This window comes from Fulvia fulva, chromosome 1 (genome assembly GCF_020509005.1).
Source record: "Fulvia fulva chromosome 1, complete sequence".
Taxonomy (NCBI): domain Eukaryota; kingdom Fungi; phylum Ascomycota; class Dothideomycetes; order Mycosphaerellales; family Mycosphaerellaceae; genus Fulvia; species Fulvia fulva.
Window position 1 is genome coordinate 9,379,150 of NC_063012.1, and position 15,302 is coordinate 9,394,451.

The 15,302-nt window shown below is 54.6% G+C and overlaps 7 protein-coding genes across 7 annotated transcripts; 4 read left to right on the forward strand and 3 right to left on the reverse strand.

Annotated features, from left to right (window-relative positions):
• Positions 1-302: 302 nt before the first annotated feature.
• Positions 303-2,078, reverse strand: CLAFUR5_01900 (uncharacterized protein; the record flags this gene model as incomplete). The annotated part of the gene is made up of 2 exons (XM_047901048.1): positions 303-1,505; positions 1,650-2,078. 2 exons carry the CDS (start codon positions 2,076-2,078, stop codon positions 303-305), a joined length of 1,632 nt encoding a protein of 543 aa, XP_047757064.1.
• Positions 2,079-2,682: 604 nt separating this feature from the next.
• Positions 2,683-3,340, reverse strand: CLAFUR5_01901 (AP-3 complex subunit sigma; the record flags this gene model as incomplete). The annotated part of the gene is made up of 2 exons (XM_047901049.1): positions 2,683-3,153; positions 3,272-3,340. The coding sequence occupies 2 exons, from the start codon at positions 3,338-3,340 to the stop codon at positions 2,683-2,685; spliced, it is 540 nt and encodes a 179-aa protein (XP_047757065.1).
• A 621-nt stretch (positions 3,341-3,961) lies between these two features.
• On the reverse strand, positions 3,962-4,984 carry CLAFUR5_01902 (uncharacterized protein; the record flags this gene model as incomplete). Its single annotated transcript, XM_047901050.1, has 1 exon — positions 3,962-4,984. One exon carries the CDS (start codon positions 4,982-4,984, stop codon positions 3,962-3,964), a length of 1,023 nt encoding a protein of 340 aa, XP_047757066.1.
• A 547-nt stretch (positions 4,985-5,531) lies between these two features.
• On the forward strand, positions 5,532-6,581 carry CLAFUR5_01903 (3-oxoacyl-[acyl-carrier-protein] reductase MabA; the record flags this gene model as incomplete). Its single annotated transcript, XM_047901051.1, has 4 exons — positions 5,532-5,577; positions 5,701-5,920; positions 5,997-6,484; positions 6,535-6,581. The coding sequence occupies 4 exons, from the start codon at positions 5,532-5,534 to the stop codon at positions 6,579-6,581; spliced, it is 801 nt and encodes a 266-aa protein (XP_047757067.1).
• A 1,214-nt stretch (positions 6,582-7,795) lies between these two features.
• CLAFUR5_01904 (GTPase-activating protein GYP5) lies at positions 7,796-10,820 on the forward strand (the record flags this gene model as incomplete). The annotated part of the gene is made up of 3 exons (XM_047901052.1): positions 7,796-8,119; positions 8,186-10,693; positions 10,749-10,820. 3 exons carry the CDS (start codon positions 7,796-7,798, stop codon positions 10,818-10,820), a joined length of 2,904 nt encoding a protein of 967 aa, XP_047757068.1.
• A 636-nt stretch (positions 10,821-11,456) lies between these two features.
• Positions 11,457-12,530, forward strand: CLAFUR5_01905 (uncharacterized protein; the record flags this gene model as incomplete). Its single annotated transcript, XM_047901053.1, has 1 exon — positions 11,457-12,530. The coding sequence occupies one exon, from the start codon at positions 11,457-11,459 to the stop codon at positions 12,528-12,530; it is 1,074 nt and encodes a 357-aa protein (XP_047757069.1).
• Positions 12,531-12,660: 130 nt separating this feature from the next.
• On the forward strand, positions 12,661-15,034 carry CLAFUR5_01906 (uncharacterized protein; the record flags this gene model as incomplete). The annotated part of the gene is made up of 2 exons (XM_047901054.1): positions 12,661-14,906; positions 14,953-15,034. The coding sequence occupies 2 exons, from the start codon at positions 12,661-12,663 to the stop codon at positions 15,032-15,034; spliced, it is 2,328 nt and encodes a 775-aa protein (XP_047757070.1).
• Between the last annotated feature and the right edge of the window lie 268 nt (positions 15,035-15,302).

Consider the following 15,302-nt stretch of genomic DNA (forward strand, 5'->3'; position numbering starts at 1 on the left):
ACGCCACCACCTACGCTCGAGTGTTCGCAAGCTCACACGTCGCTACGGTGGATGGCTAGCGCTCGTCGGTCGTTACGCTTAACAAGTGATTTCACTTTACAAAATGAATCGATCTGGATCCGAGAGAGGACAGTGCAAAAAACATTTGTGAGCGCAACACATTTTCAAGATACTGTTACATGATCCCCAATCTGAGCGCCTGATATGATCTGACAATTTATCCCTAAACAGCAAACAGATGATGTGCACGATTCACTTACTAACGGAACAGACGTAATCCGCGCAAAAGAGTCTTTCGCACACTAAGGTCGCTTGCTGCCCTGCTCAAAGGCGTCAAGTCGAGCGACGAGGCTCTCATTGGTGGCTTGAAGGCTTCGAACCTCGCTTGTGAGCGCCATCACAGCTTGAAGCATGTGATTCATGACCGTAGAGTCAGGCACAGCAGTTGGAGCTGCGACAGTACTCACCGGTCGTGTAGGTCGAAGTGCGTCTGGGTGTGCCGAAGAGCTTCCTGCGACGGGGGTGCTGGCCTCGGGAACTGGTGGAAGACCAGCCTGAAGTCTGCTTCTGCGCACTCTGTTGGCTTTGGTTGGCGATGGAAGAGGCTTGCGCTTGATAGTGAGAGACTTGACCGCAATATCAGGGCTCTCCATCTTCTCAAGGTCAGCATTGTCGTAGGCTTGAGATTGTCGCTGATGGTTCTCGCGGATGAGCCTACTTGGACCTGCAGTGGTGTCGTTGGGTGCACGGCCGAAGTTCGGATCAGCAGGCTGCTTGCCGTTGTTGCGCCCACGGCCTGGGGGCTGTGGGGTGGAAGGCGTAGGTGGCAGTGGTGCGTGTGGTGTGAACGCTGGCACAGGCGCGGCAGGATCACGAACCCTGTCACGATGGTATGACTGATACTGTGATTGTCGTGCCGAAGATGCCGGTGGAGGTGGTGGAGGTGGTGGAGGTGGCGGTGTGGTGGGCATGGGAGGGGTCGGGAGAGGGCGGTCGGAAACGAACTCACTTCGGGGAGCAGTCGCTTGACGACCAGGCTGGTAAGGCTGGAACTTGCCTTGGGAAGGTGCACTCGGCAGCGGCTTGTTGCCGTTGTGTCGATGGCCCCTTGCGTAGTCTCTGACGAATCTGTTAAAGTCAGCCTGATCGATCTCAGGCGGATGGCTTTGGTGGAGTTTGGCCCATGCCTGCTCTGGGCCATCATGAACTCCCGAGCATCGATTGAGATTGCTGCGAAGCGAATTCGCACGGAAAGGCGGTGGAGCAGGCATGTACGGAAGCCTGGGCGTCGCGATTGTAGGCCGTGGTTCAGTAGCGGGAATCTTTGGCGATGGATCAGCGCTCAGCTGTGTGGCCGTACCTCCAATGCCGCGGACTTGGAGTGAAGGTGGAAGTCCGTCAAGGCGCCTATCGCTCTGGTCTCTTGTAATGTCGCTGCGGCGGCCATGGATATTGGAAGGGTTGACTGATCCTCTGAAGTCGGCAGTGCAAGGGGTCTCGAGGTCCTGCGTTTCTGTGGAGTTAGTACTTCTTGCAACATCAGTTGCTTTCGTTGCGAACGAGGCAATCGATGCTGGTGTTGGTAGGGCTGAAATAACATCGCCAACGACAGGATGAGAGAACCGAAGACCTCTCACTGGCTCACTTACCGGGACTTCAGGGCTGTACTCCCCAGTCGGGTTAGCGAGAATGAATGTCGTTCTCTTGATCACCGGCTCAGGCTCAGGCTCCGGTCGTGGTTGTTGAGCGTGAGTGGAAGGACCGCGGCGGACTGGTCTCGGACTTGAGGGAGCCCTCGTGACCGAGAATGTGTTCTGGACAGATCGTCGCTTTCTTCCTGCTCTTCGTCTCCATACCCTGACAGCTTTTTGCACTCCATACCGCCAGATGGTCTTTGGTTTCGAGATGTGGACGGAAATGGTTGTTGCAGTGGAAGCAATTGTGCGGATGGTTCGTGCACTGGTGCTGCCACGACGAGCGACACCATTAGCTGGAGAGTTGAAGTTGATCGCCGAAGCGAAACGGCTCCGCTTAGCTGGGTCTGCCTGCAGACTAGCTTTGAGAGTGGCTGACGGCATGTTTGACAGTTTTGATGTGACCGTCTAGAACTTGGGGTTGAGGTTAGTGGTCGTTGCGGCTTGAGAGACTCGTTTACTTGAGTAGCAGGCCTGCTACTAGGCCCAAGTTGAACTTCTGTGAGTGCTCAAGGATGATAATTGCCAACGACAGACTGCGCTGAGGAGAGAAATCTTCCTAAGCTTAGTCCGATGAGCATATATGCTACTGTACTGGGGCGCGAGCTGTGCAGAACAAAAGAGTGGCCAAAGACTTGCATATCTCAAAGAAGCGACAAAGACGCTTCTGATACAATGTCGATTGTTCTTTGTTGTCGAGCAGGCCTTGTTGAGCATGGTATCGTTACAACCCCCACGCGCATTGCACTTTCCTGGCTCAGCATTGTCTACTAGACAAGGCGAGGGAGTCCATTATCAAGGAAACCTGACGTCGGAGGTGTTGCTTCGGCTTTGCGACGCACATTGCTGGTATTGTGCATCCGAAGAGCCTCGCCCTGGAAGGGTGCTATGATTGTGTAGCGTGTCTGTCTACCATGTATGCCGTGATGTTATCGAGTCGTAGCGCATACCTTCGTGTAAGCGGGATATCGTTCCATGTCCACTCCCATCATCTTCCTGCCCAGATACCTTGACCCAACGACGGGCGCGATTCATTGACCGGTCTCTTCGCCACGCGTCCCTGGCTCTTGACGCCTTCCACCACTCTCTCCAGCCCAGTCTCGACCACAACACCACCCACGATCATCTCTCCCAGCACTGCATGCAACGTCTCAAAGTTGAAGATAAGGTCCAGCTCGCAGACATTCTCGAACAGCCGGTCGAGCGCCTCAACGAAGACTTGAACGAGATCCAGCAGTGCAAGTGGCGACTCGGTCGAGGTGGAGATCAAGATGAAGTACAGTGTGGCATAGTGTCGGTAGGTCACGAGCGAAGGCGCATCGTTGTGCTGCTCATGTGGCTGGGTGGTGGTTGAAGGCGCGAGAAGTGGTGGCAGCGGCAGGAAGTTGCAGCTGGACGCCGGTCGCGCAGAGACGAGGGTGAAGATCTCGGAGATGAGGCGTTGCTGGACGGATGTATCCTATGATGACCATGTTATCCCTATGTTGTTCCTACCTGCAGACACCATCGGCAACGACGTGGACATGCAGCTGCCGCAGCGTGCATGTGTGTCGTCAAGCAGCGCGCATCTCCCTTACCAGCTGGGTGTAGAACTTGGTCAGTCGTGGCTGACCATTGTTATTGAACACCAGTACGGCGTTGATCATGTCGCCGGATGTCGAGATGCTATATGTTGAGAACATACAGGCCGCAGGACAAGCATGTGGGTGTGGGCGTGTCATGTGACTAGATCACGTGACTAGGGTTTGCCAGCCCATGGGCTGGCAAACATCCGGACACCTAGCATCTACCTACACCAACACTGGCGATACTGTATGTAGATACACGCTATCCCATTGGGTCCTTCTTCGTCTTTTGTGTGATCCGCCGTCTTCTACTGCTGCGCAACTCGTACCTGTTTAACACTATATAATCAAGTCTCGAGAGTCAGAGATGCTGATCTGGATGTTGAGACTTGAGGCCTGAGGCTTCGCATGACCCTTGCAACCAGATCAGGACAGCCCGCTTTCCACACTTCTCAAGACCACCTAATCACATCACAACCACAAGATATCACATTTACAAATGAGAAGAGATTGATGGGAGAACAACAAATTGAGGGCAGCTCTGATGAGCATCATATTATCATCGAAAGACAACGCTGACAAACGCTACAGCACCCCAAAAAACACCCATGTGCGCCAACGCCATAAACTCGCCGCGACGTCCTATGCAATACAACCGTGGCGCGTCCTGCCCAACGTCTCTGGTCTTCTTCACCGCCGTCTCTACGTGCCACACGAAGTTCCGGGGACTGTGCAGCGGTAGAGCCATGGATCCGCGGTTGATACTATCGGAACACTCTCCTCAACAGTCGAGGGCACAGTCTCCGTGGTAGGTGATGGAGCGTCTGTCTCGCTGCTCGTGGAAGATTCTGCTTCGCTGCTTGTACCGAGAGAGATCTCGCCGGTCATGACGCTGGTGATGGGAAGATCGAGGAGTGGTCGGAGTGGAGCATCGCGTGTGGTGACTGTGCTCGACGTTGTCATGGTAGGAGGATTCTGGAACCTCAATGACACCGTGGTGACTGTGCTCGAGACTGGTTGGATTGGAGCATTCAATGACACCGTTGTAGTGACTGTGTCTGTTGGTGGTGAGCTGGTCGATGTCGATGCGACCAATGTCGCGGTCACTGTCACAGTTGGAGTTGACAGCGAGGTTGGCTCGGATGCAACCGCTGTTGAGGTGACCGTCACGACAGGAGTGGAGAGCGAAGTTGGCTCAGATGGCACAATCACGACCGTGGTGGTCGACGGCGCTGGTGGTGTGACCGTAAGGTACACGACAGAAGTGACTGGCTCGATAGTCACGGTCGTAGGCTCGGGTGATATGGTCATCGAAGCTTTCGAAGCGTTTGGCTCTGATCTGGTGACCACAGCTGACTGCGTGGTGTTAGCTGAAGGCTCTGCAACAGAAGACGATGGACTTGCCTGGATTTCCTGGCTTCGCTTCTGGTTCACAACATGGACCGCGATGACGACGGCGCCGATGATCATTGCAATGATTGCACCAGCGATGACAGCCCAAAGCCACATCGGGCGCTTGTTCTGCTTGCGCTTGCTGGGAGCCAACGTGTCGTAGTCAATGTCGACGACCTGTGGCTCAGCCTCGCCAAACCGTTGCATCTCGTAATTGACGCGCGACTCGTACTGCGGTGGGAAGTCGCCAGGTGTTGGGTGTGAGAGTGTGTCTCGATCAAAGTTGGAGGATGCATGAGCGCCAGCGCCCTTCTCAAGGTCTGATGAGAACATGTTGAGGATGTGTGATGAGGATGACCGCTTGGAGCTCGTGGTCGCTGATGCAATGGTTGCAGACTCCAGTATTCGAATGAGCTGTGGTATCTGTACTGTGAGTCGTTGGCCGTTGCTTGGTAGATGCGAGACTGCTTGGATGGTTGGTGAAGTTGACCATCTCTTGAAGATATTTGTACCCAAACAGGGCAAGTGTTATTGAGCACTTCACAATGCGTTGTGTTATTGAAAGCCAATAGACAATCCTTCAATAAAGGCTACAACACACAACGCCTTTGTGTATTGAGAAGTGAATTTGGGTCGCTGAATAGGAGTCACGTGGGTGTGATCTCCACACATCTTCCGCTTGCACTCTCTTGCTGCGGAGACGAGCAAGAATTGCTTGTCACCGATCGTGATGGCTTGCATCTTTCATCGAGCGTGTTGAGAGTGTTGCTGTCTGCCATTGAGGTGTACCTGCTGTCGCCATCGTCGTCGAAAGACCAAGTATCGAGTCTTTTCTATAGCAGTGCTTGCCACCCTCATCAAACCATTTTCACAACTCGTCATGTCGCTTGACTTTGGACTGACTGGCGTGCACGTCTTGATAACCGGTACGTTGTCGGATGGAGGAAGCTATCGGCTGAATTGCCTCCGAGCCTCACCTCGCTCGCTCTGTATCCAGTGGCGGAGACACTGCCACCTGCTTATTGACCGTCTCTGACTTGGTTTTCCAGGAGCTGCGGGCGGTATTGGTCTCGAACTTGTCAAGACGTTTCGACTGTTAGGAGCAAGAGTAAGCGCCCACTACAACTCGAAACTCGGCGAGCTCGCAGATATACCAGGCCTCGTAACTCTCCAGGCAGATGTCCGGGATGAAGCGGCAGTTAACAAGCTATTCGAGCAGGCTGCCGAGAAGAATGGCGGTCCCGTGTCGGTGCTTGTCTGCAATCACGGGTGGGTGCAAACGAAAACCCCGACTTCATTGTGAAGTGGCTGCAAGCGAGTAGCTGACTATATCTTCTGATTCCAGCATCTGGCCAGCGAACAATACTCACATAGTGGACATGGACTTGAGCCAGTGGAAGAACACGCTGGACGTCGATCTGACGGGGCCATTCCTGCTGTGCAAGGCATACCTGCGGGCATTGCGCTCCGCACCAGATGAGACCAAGGCGGTGGCGAGTATCATATTCATTGGCTCAACAGCTGGCAAGTTTGGCGAAGCGAATCATGGCGACTACGCTGCTTGTAAAGCGGGATTCATGTACGGCATGGTGCCGACGCTGAAGAACGAGATTGTGGAGATAGCACCACGGGCGAGAGTGAACAGCGTCAACCCAGGCTGGGTGGCCACTCCTCTCGCTGAGGGGACCTTGAAAGACAAGGCGGTAGTTGAACGGGCTTTGGCAACTGTCCCACTCCAAAAGGTGGCCCTGCCTGAAGATGTTGCAAGGCAAGTAGCAGTACTGTCCTCGCCACGCTTAAGCGGACACGTCAACGGCGTGAACTTGCAAGTCGGTGAGTATTTCACAGTTCATAAATCCACTTCGACGCTGACTGTGAACCAGATGGAGGCATGGAAGGCAGACTTCTTTTCCCACCAAGTCTGAAGTAGCTGGGACTTCAGCTCAGGTTTCTTTTCTGACACTTGCCGGTCAACCACCAAGAGCAGAAGTGAGAGTGCCGAACTTGACTGCCATCTTCTTCACAGGGCGGTGTCTCGCCATCAAGCTCGAGCAATCACTTCGTCTTTGGTGTTGTGACGACGCGCTCGGATGAACATTGTCGCCGGGTCTTGTTAGAAGCGTTGGAGTGTCATCGTAGAACCGCCGTGTCGAGCTTCAGGCAGAGTAACGTCTTGTCGCGTGCACTTTCGCGCGCAGCCATGGGATGGCGTTGTGCGGTTGGAGATATCTCAGCCCCAAGAAGGTTCATAACGCGCTCGCGTGCCGGCAAATACTATCTCGCACGTACGCATTCGCTATTTCGCATGTAGATTCGCCGAATCCGGCAAGTCTTAGGTACCTAAGGCACCAAGATCCGACATAGTCGTGACTCGTGAGTGCTTTACTCTTCGAAGTTTAATCTAAACTGCCTCGAGGACAATGACTTTTATTACCCCCCCATCCCCCCGACGGGGCCTTAAAAAGCATAGGGTACGAGGTCTCGCAATTTAGGTATCAGTGCTCTTTAGATATATTTTATTTGGAGTCCATCTAACCTCGCTACTCAAGTGCGAAGTCACTAACTTCAGCAAGATTCAGGCCAGATCAGTACATGCGAAATAGCGAATGCGTACGTGCGAAATAGTATTTGCCTCGCGTGCCCTGTCGAGTCCTGGGATCCCTGCAGCTGCAGGACGTGTTGTTATATTTTTGGATCGAATCCGAACCTAAAATTCGTGCGCGATCCTCCTCCACGGACTCGACGATGAGTGCTGCGAGGTGCACGTCACTGCTGTAACGGTTTCCTTTGTCACGACCACGCGAGCGATTGAATGTGGTATTGCGCAAGGCGCAAGCGGTGATGCTCTCGTCAGCGGTGTGAAGCGACAAGAAAGTGCGCAGAGATTGGTCGGTTCATCCATGGAGGCATCTTTAGCAGCATACGTATCCAGCTGGGCCAGGAGACCTGACCATTGTGCGGTAACGACCCCTGTTGTCCCTGAGATAGCGCGAGAGGGAGTTGTCCGTCTGGTCAACAACCTAATCAGGCGCCGCTGACAGCTGATTCCTGCTTAAGTGGTGAAGGTCGTGTGTTCAATGTTGTGGTTTGCTTTCTGTCCAAATATCATGTGCCACCAAGCCTTCCGCGGCTGTTGTACAGGCAATGTCTGAGGCGTCCACTACCACTGTGCTGGCCCCTCCACAAACTAGCTCTCCTGCAGCTCCATCTAGTCCACCTGCAGGCTCAAGTGTCACTGCAGAAGCCGTTGCGACTGCGACAACGCCTACTTCTCCCGGACCTGCAGCGCCCAAGGTGCGCAATCAAGCTCCTGGCATACCCGATAGGCGGAAGAGCCTGCGACCAGCGAACAGTCGAGCTTCGCGAGGGAGCAAGAAGAGCAGCGGTGTGCCCGCCAGGCTGTCGATGGCCGATATGGCTTCGGAAATGCGTGTCAAGGATGTAGACGAGGAGGACGCGGACAAGATTGTGAGCCCCAGCTTCACATCCGAAACGGAAATATGTAGATCGTGGGACTGACACTGCCTCTTCTAGGAAGAGCAATTCGAGGACGCAGAATCGACACCACGGCCGGCATCGACCGAGCCAGAAAGCAATGCACACGACCATGTGACGACCAATGCCCATGCGCAAGAGGACGAGGAGGGTGGAGTCGACGCCGACGCTGTGGTCGACAATGAACCCCCGATCACGATTGAGGATCACGACAGCGACAATCAATCGACTGCGAAGATGCCGAACGGTGTAGATAGCGAGGAAACGGCAGCTTCAGAACAGCAGTCGCACTCGCGGCAGACGACTCTCGACAGTGTGCAACTGCCTCCATCAGTCAGGAAACCTTCCCCAGCACCCAGCATTCGGGATCGGAGTCTGTCACCTGGAAAGTCGCGCTCTGCTTCACGCCAGCAGTCACCTGTCCGAACTATGCAAGGCCTCTCTGGTGAGCTGCCGATCATCTCGCAACCCCCACCCTCCTCCGCCGGCCGACTTCAAGCGCTCGAACGCCAGAACACGGACCCTATTTCTTCTCCGCCGCAGCCAGGTAACCTAGCGCGAAAGGCCTCGAGTGGCTTTGGAGCGCTGTTAGGCAGGATGGGCAGTATTAGGAAGCCTGCACGATCGCCGCCAGCGCCGAGGCAGGAGAGCAGGTTCAATGAACGGCGCGGCACTGGAGCGTCACTTGCTTCAGTGGACGGCAGCCATACGCCAGCCATACACGATGGTAGTAAGCTCAGCCTACAAGATCAGTTCTCGAACCTAAGACGGCAGGAGGAGTACAGCATCCACGAAGGCAATGGGCATATCTCGGAAGAGTCAGACACAAGAACAGAAAGGGCACAGAGCGATGCGAGTTCCCAAACATCCAAGACTCCAGGATGCGAAGAGCGGGCCAATTCAACTACGGCACTGAAGTCGCCGCCATTGAATCCAAGCCTACCTCCTGGGACTGCTTCGGGCGTGTCAGCAGGTCCTACGACAGAACCTCGGGAAGTCAATTGGGATCTCTGGCAGAAGCTAGTCTACGAAGGTCCTGCTGCCGTCGCGAGGGCCAGCGGACAACAGCTCAATCAAGCTATTACTTCTGGCATTCCCCCTGTCATCCGTGGCGTGGTGTGGCAGGTGTTGGCTGAGAGCAAGAATGAAGAGCTGGAGAGCGTGTATCGGACACTCAAAGCTAGGGGTACAGAATCTGAGAATCGTCCAGCTCCATCGCGGCCAGGCTCGTTAGTTGGTGCCAATGGAACCGCCATTGACAAGGATGGCGTCACGTCCGATGCCTCGAGTGAGCACTCGGATCGTTCGACGACTGCGACGTCCGGTGTCGCAAGCCCTCCAACTTCGGTGTCGGTTGAAAGCACTGGGCCAGAACTCAGATCTAAGCTTCTGGAAGAGAAGCAGAAGCGAGAGGCGGTTGCACTCCAGAAGCTTGAAAAGGCAATCAAACGAGACATGGGGTCAAGGACATCGTACAGCAAGTTCACACAAGCGAACGGACTGCAGGATGGACTTTTTGGTGTCTGCAAAGCCTACGCACTCTTCGACGAAGGCGTCGGGTATGCGCAAGGTATCAATTTTATCGCGATGCCACTGCTCTTCAATCTCGCCGAAGAAGAAGCATTTACGTTGCTTGTGAGGCTTATGAGCAAGTATGATCTCCGGAGCATGTTCACGGCAGACATGACAGGCTTACACTTGCGACTGTACCAATTCGAACGGCTTTTGGAAGAGTACGAACCTGCAGTGTACTGCCATTTGCGACGTCGAAACGTTGCTCCCCAGCTTTACGCCACCCAGTGGTTCTTGACCTTGTTTGCATACCGGTTTCCGCTGCAGCTAGTGTTACGGATATACGATCTGATACTCAGTGAAGGGTTGACAGCTATTCTCAAGTTCGGCATCGTGCTTATGCAACGGAACAGAGAAATCCTGCTGCAAATGAGGGACATGAGTCATCTTACCAACTTTCTGAAGGAGAAGCTGTTTGACGTCTATATCGACAAGTCCCCGTCTGCCTCATCGCTCCTGGACTCTGGCTTCTTCGGCTCAGTCAGTGGCGGTGCCGACAAGGAGCTGTACAGAGCGGATGAGATGGTTAGAGACGCATGCAGCATCAAGATCTCTGACGAAACCCTGGCACAATATACCGTTGAGTGGGACGAGACACAGCGCGTGGACCGCGAACGTGAAGGGGAGTTGGAGAGCCTGCGCACTGCGAATGTGGCGTTGACAGCAAGGGTGAAGGCGCTCGAGGAACGCGTGCAGCAACATGATTCCGAGCACGTCAACATTGCGCAGGATCTTGTCAAGGTGAAGCTTGAGAACGACACGTTACTCGACGAGAACGAGGGCCTCAAACTGAAGGTGGGAGAGCTGCAGAAGATGGTGGATGCGCAGCCTGCCGAGGTCGAAGAGAGACTAAAGGAGGAAATGGATCGAATCATGCAGCGGAATATTGAAGTGCAAAATGAGAACAGACACTTGAAGGAGGAAATGGATGAGATGGAACACGAGCTGGTCAATTCCAAGATGGCTCATGCTCAGGTAAGTGCACCGTCGAGGAAGCCTTGCAGCAAGTACTCTACTAACCTCGTTTTAGACTCAAGCCGATTGCGACGCCATCAAGCAGAAGTGGTCGAGCGTGCAGGCACTGCTCAACGAAAAGTCGTAAGCGTGTCGATAGTGCTCTCTTGACGACGTGCATCTTTGGAGGCGTTTGACATGGGTGCATCGGCCATGGTATGTCAATAATGAAAGGCGTTGGGCATTTCTACCTACGGTATAGAAGCTTATGGGCCTTGATGGGGTCAGGCACCGGGAAGGAAGTGAATGTGTACCTAGGTACAGGGCACGATTCATACCTAAAATCTGTAGCGCCAATGGCGCACTACCTACAAAATCGGCAATATTGCATAGATATGTTCCTTGTGCTGCCGTCTGGCTGTAGCCCAGGCACTCATCTCTACAACAGTCCGATCATATGCCTGCTAAAAGTGCAAATCATGGCGCGGAGCATGTGCTGAAGGCCAGTGAATGAAGGAAGGTGCTGTCGGCATGCACGTAGCGAAGTTCGGCGCGCGAGGAAAGTGACAAGCGGCAGAGATGCCTTCTTCCTTGACGAGCAAAAGTCCCCGCAGATGCAGGTACAAACGAAAAGCTTTTCGAGCACTTTCCAGAGCAGTAAGGTCGTGTGGCCCAGCAGCACAATATTCGCGCAACAGACCATCTCGCTCTCAGCAAACTTGGTGGAGTCGACGCCGTGGTGAAGTTGCACTTTCCAGCACTGTGCACAGACCCGGGGGTCCCCATGTCTTCCCACCCCAAGGTCGACACATCGATACCAGCATACTACCAGCAACCGCAACAGCAACAGCAACAGCAACAGCATCGACACCCAGACCAGAATCTCGACCAAGCACCGCCGCGACCGCCATCACCGCGAGCGCCTGCATACAGTCCGATCACGCCGAAAGTGCAGCCAGTCCTCCCCGTGCCCGTCGCCTCTGCAACGCAGCCACCATTCGTGCCGCCCGATCATGGAGCCGCCTTCACCTTTCAAGCGCCAGTGCCGGATGCACACACCCAACAGCCTGCCAGGGAGAAGCCCTTGATCCCGCCGACAGAGTACATACCGCAGCCGCCGAACCTGCCCTTCTCGAGTGACGATGCGAGCGATGCGATAGCACTCCGAGCGGCAATATCGACCCTGCAATTCCAGAAGAAGAAGGCACAAGGCGACCTCAAAACGCTGCAGAGCCTCAAGCAGCTAGCACTGGACGATCCCGCGCACTTCAAGACCGAGCTTGCGGCAGGAAAGCTGACGGAGCAGAGGCCGACGCTGGGTGACCTGCGCGCCATACTGGACCAGGAGAGCGACGGTGATGACGAAGATGAGGATGACGATACGCCTTTAACGAACGGACGACTTGAGAACGGCACGAATGGCCGTGCGACAGCAAAGAGGTCTCTGTCGCCACATCTACCTGCCGAAATACCGGACTCGCAGCCATCTCAGCCGCAGTCGCAGACAGATACATCGGACAAAATGGACGTGGAAGCTGTAACACCGTTCCCGCGGATACCTGGCCCACAGAATGTAGTGAGAATGCCATACGTCAACTGGGACAAGTATGGCATAGCTGGTGACTCCCTCGAGAGCTTGCACGCGCAGCAGCAGAAGTGGCCGGGAAGCGCAGGGACTTCGCAAAGCAAAGGCAGGGAGTATACTGTAGCTGCTCCATACTCACCCTTTGTGGACAGCATCGATTCACAACAAAGGGCCGAGGGCGACGGCAGGAAAGATTCTGGGGCAACGTCAACGACGCCAGGAGGGACAACAAACAGCGACCGTCCTATGGGAACACGAAGTAGGAATGAATGATAAAAGACGACCACGGACCACGACATGGAAACAAGTTCCACTCAAAGGTAGATAGACAGGTATCACAACTCTGGCGACATGTTGTAATGTCCAGTCTGTCCGTTGCGGGCCTACCTCTATTCGAGCCTCAATGTCCTGGCAGACCAGTGTATACCAAAGGCGCGTCTGCCCGATACTTTTGAACGGGCATGTGGTAAAGGTCACGAATCAGCAGGTCCTCGATCTTGATTGTCACGCGGCAGACGTAACGGTGAATATCAGGAGCGATGCTGCTCTACTCTCCTGCCAATTCTTCGTCATGTTCTCTCCTCACGACCTGCTAATGCTAACCAGAATGTCTAAAATATCAACCAGTGCCATTTCTCGCCGGACCAATGCCAATGCGCAAAAGGGCTTGCCCCGTGCACTCCTCAGCATAGCAGCACTGTCAGTCAATGTCGCTATGAATCCTCATGTGGGCAGGAACAACCGCGCCGACTTGGAAATACTGGAACAGGCAGTCCGACTCACGAAGCCATGGATCGAAGCCATGCTGGAGGAAATACTGCAGCACTTCCCATCACTTGCAATCCACGATAGCCGCCCCGCAGCAAGGCGACCGAAGAGTCTGCAGGACAAAGGACTCCTGGGAGTACTGCTATCACTACTCTCTGCGTTCTGGAAAGTCAGCGGGTTGCTCAAGTCTGGCAATGGCGTTCCGCGGCAAGCAAGAGTGTTGAGGCGATTGCATTCTGTTTTGAGTACTGAGCTTGCTAGTGCTGAGAGGGAGATTGAGAGGTTGAAGGCGTTGGTGGGAGGTAAGCCACATGCAAGGCGGAGACGTCAGGGGACGAAGAATACGGGGACTGAGGATGAGTGGGAGGACGTTGCCGCTGTTGATGCTTCAGGAGAAGCTGCAGGGTCGAATCGACGTGAAGGCACTGCTGTAGAGGATGATACAGTGCTGGAGCGTGAAGAGGTAAGCGCGGATGTGAAATCTACCAAGACACAACGGCAGAGCCAGAGTCCGCAAAGGATACCGACAGCAAATCCTCCTGGACTGGACGCTTCTGAAAAGATCGATCACACTTCGAGACATAGCGACTGTTCGGGCTCACGACGCACTTCTAGAAAGACCTTGAAAAGTGCGCAAAACTCTCCACACTCCGACAAGAGTGCCGCAGGACATGCGAGCCCTAAGGTGGACGTTGTGACTGCAGCGCGCCAGCAAGACAAGTCGCCGGAAACCCGCTCAAGCTCGAAAGATGGTGGCCCGGCCAGCAAGGCCACGAGAACAGATCGCAGCAGCCATAAATCGCCTGGCAAGTCTAGCAAGTCATCGAAGGAGCGTGTAGACTCAAGGGTCTCTGAGCCGGTCTTTCATAGGGTGGATCAAGGATCGCAGAAGCCATCCACTAAGTCATCAGCAAAGTCTCACAGCTCACAGCCTGCGAAAGACAAGGAATTGTGGAGTCCGGCAACAAGTCGCAGTGGTACCGCGAGTACACACAGCAAGCGCAGCACCGTCATGAAGGAAGTAGCGCCCTTGGGGGTGAATAGTGTTAGCCCGCAAAGAGGACGAAGAGCGTCGCCCAAAGAACTCACCAGGACGCACAGTGTCGAAGAGGCAGCGGACGTCACTACTCATCGCGAGCGACAAGCAGTAGCTACTGGAAGCCAGGAGGCTATCAACGGTCAAAGGATGGCCGAAAATGGAGTAAAACCGACGAAAGTAGTTGGGATTACAGGACGCTCGCATGCATCCAGTAGGGCAGCATCAGAGGCGGCCAGTCCTCCAGCACCGACCCATGCGACAGAAGGCTCTGGTGCGCCCGAAGTCGGCGCGCCGCTCCAAGACAACACGCAGAAGCCGCGAAGCAATGCATCAAGCAGGACTTCAAAGACATCAAGATCCAAGCGGCACTCGAGCCACGCGAAGCAGGACACAGACGTTGGTGTCCAGGCTGAGACTGGCAAGCCCGCGATATCACCATCCTCCCATCACTCCGCAAAGTCTGACAAGTCCCGTCGAGGCACACCTCAGGCGCCCCGTTCCCTATCGACAGGCATATCGTCACCTGTGAAGTCGCGTGGCAAGAGCGGATCAGCTTCACCTGGAACCGGAAAGCATTCAACTTCGCGCTCTTGTTGTGCCTCTAGGATGTCCAGCGAGTCGTCTAGAGGCGCGCAACCAGAGGCAAGCGCTCCATCGGCGCATGGATTGTCGACGAGGAGAATGGCTAGCAGGACCAGCTCTGTATCGCTCGAGGACGCACAACACGGTAGCGACAACGACAGTGCCTCGAGTGCCTCAGCATCAACCACAAAGTCGAAGCGAGGTAACCAATACTCGCAGCAGACAACGTCCGAAGAGCACGAAGTTGATGCCGCCAAGCGGTCCGAGTCCAGAACCAGCTCCAAATCGGACTGTCACTGCCAGCAGGCTTCTCGACCTCGGAGGTGCCATCATGCTGGATCTCTGGCGAGCAGTGGTTGCGATTCGAAAGCGTGGTCTTGCGAAGTGAGTCTTGATGCGCAGGGGGTTTTGCAGTTGAAAGCCGAACACTTTCACAGACGGGCAGATGGCTGCTAGATCTTTACGTGTTTCTCGTCGATAGTTGTGATTGATTTTACAGGATTGGGTAGGTGCGAGCTTTGTTGTTGTCCAGGCCTTGTGGTACGGAATATGGGGCTGTTGTTCGGTCTCTGCATCTGGACGCAGCTCGTCGTGCTCGTGTTCCGTACAATACATGATATGTAAGCAGCTCGGAGTATGCAAGTCGGCAGATAGTG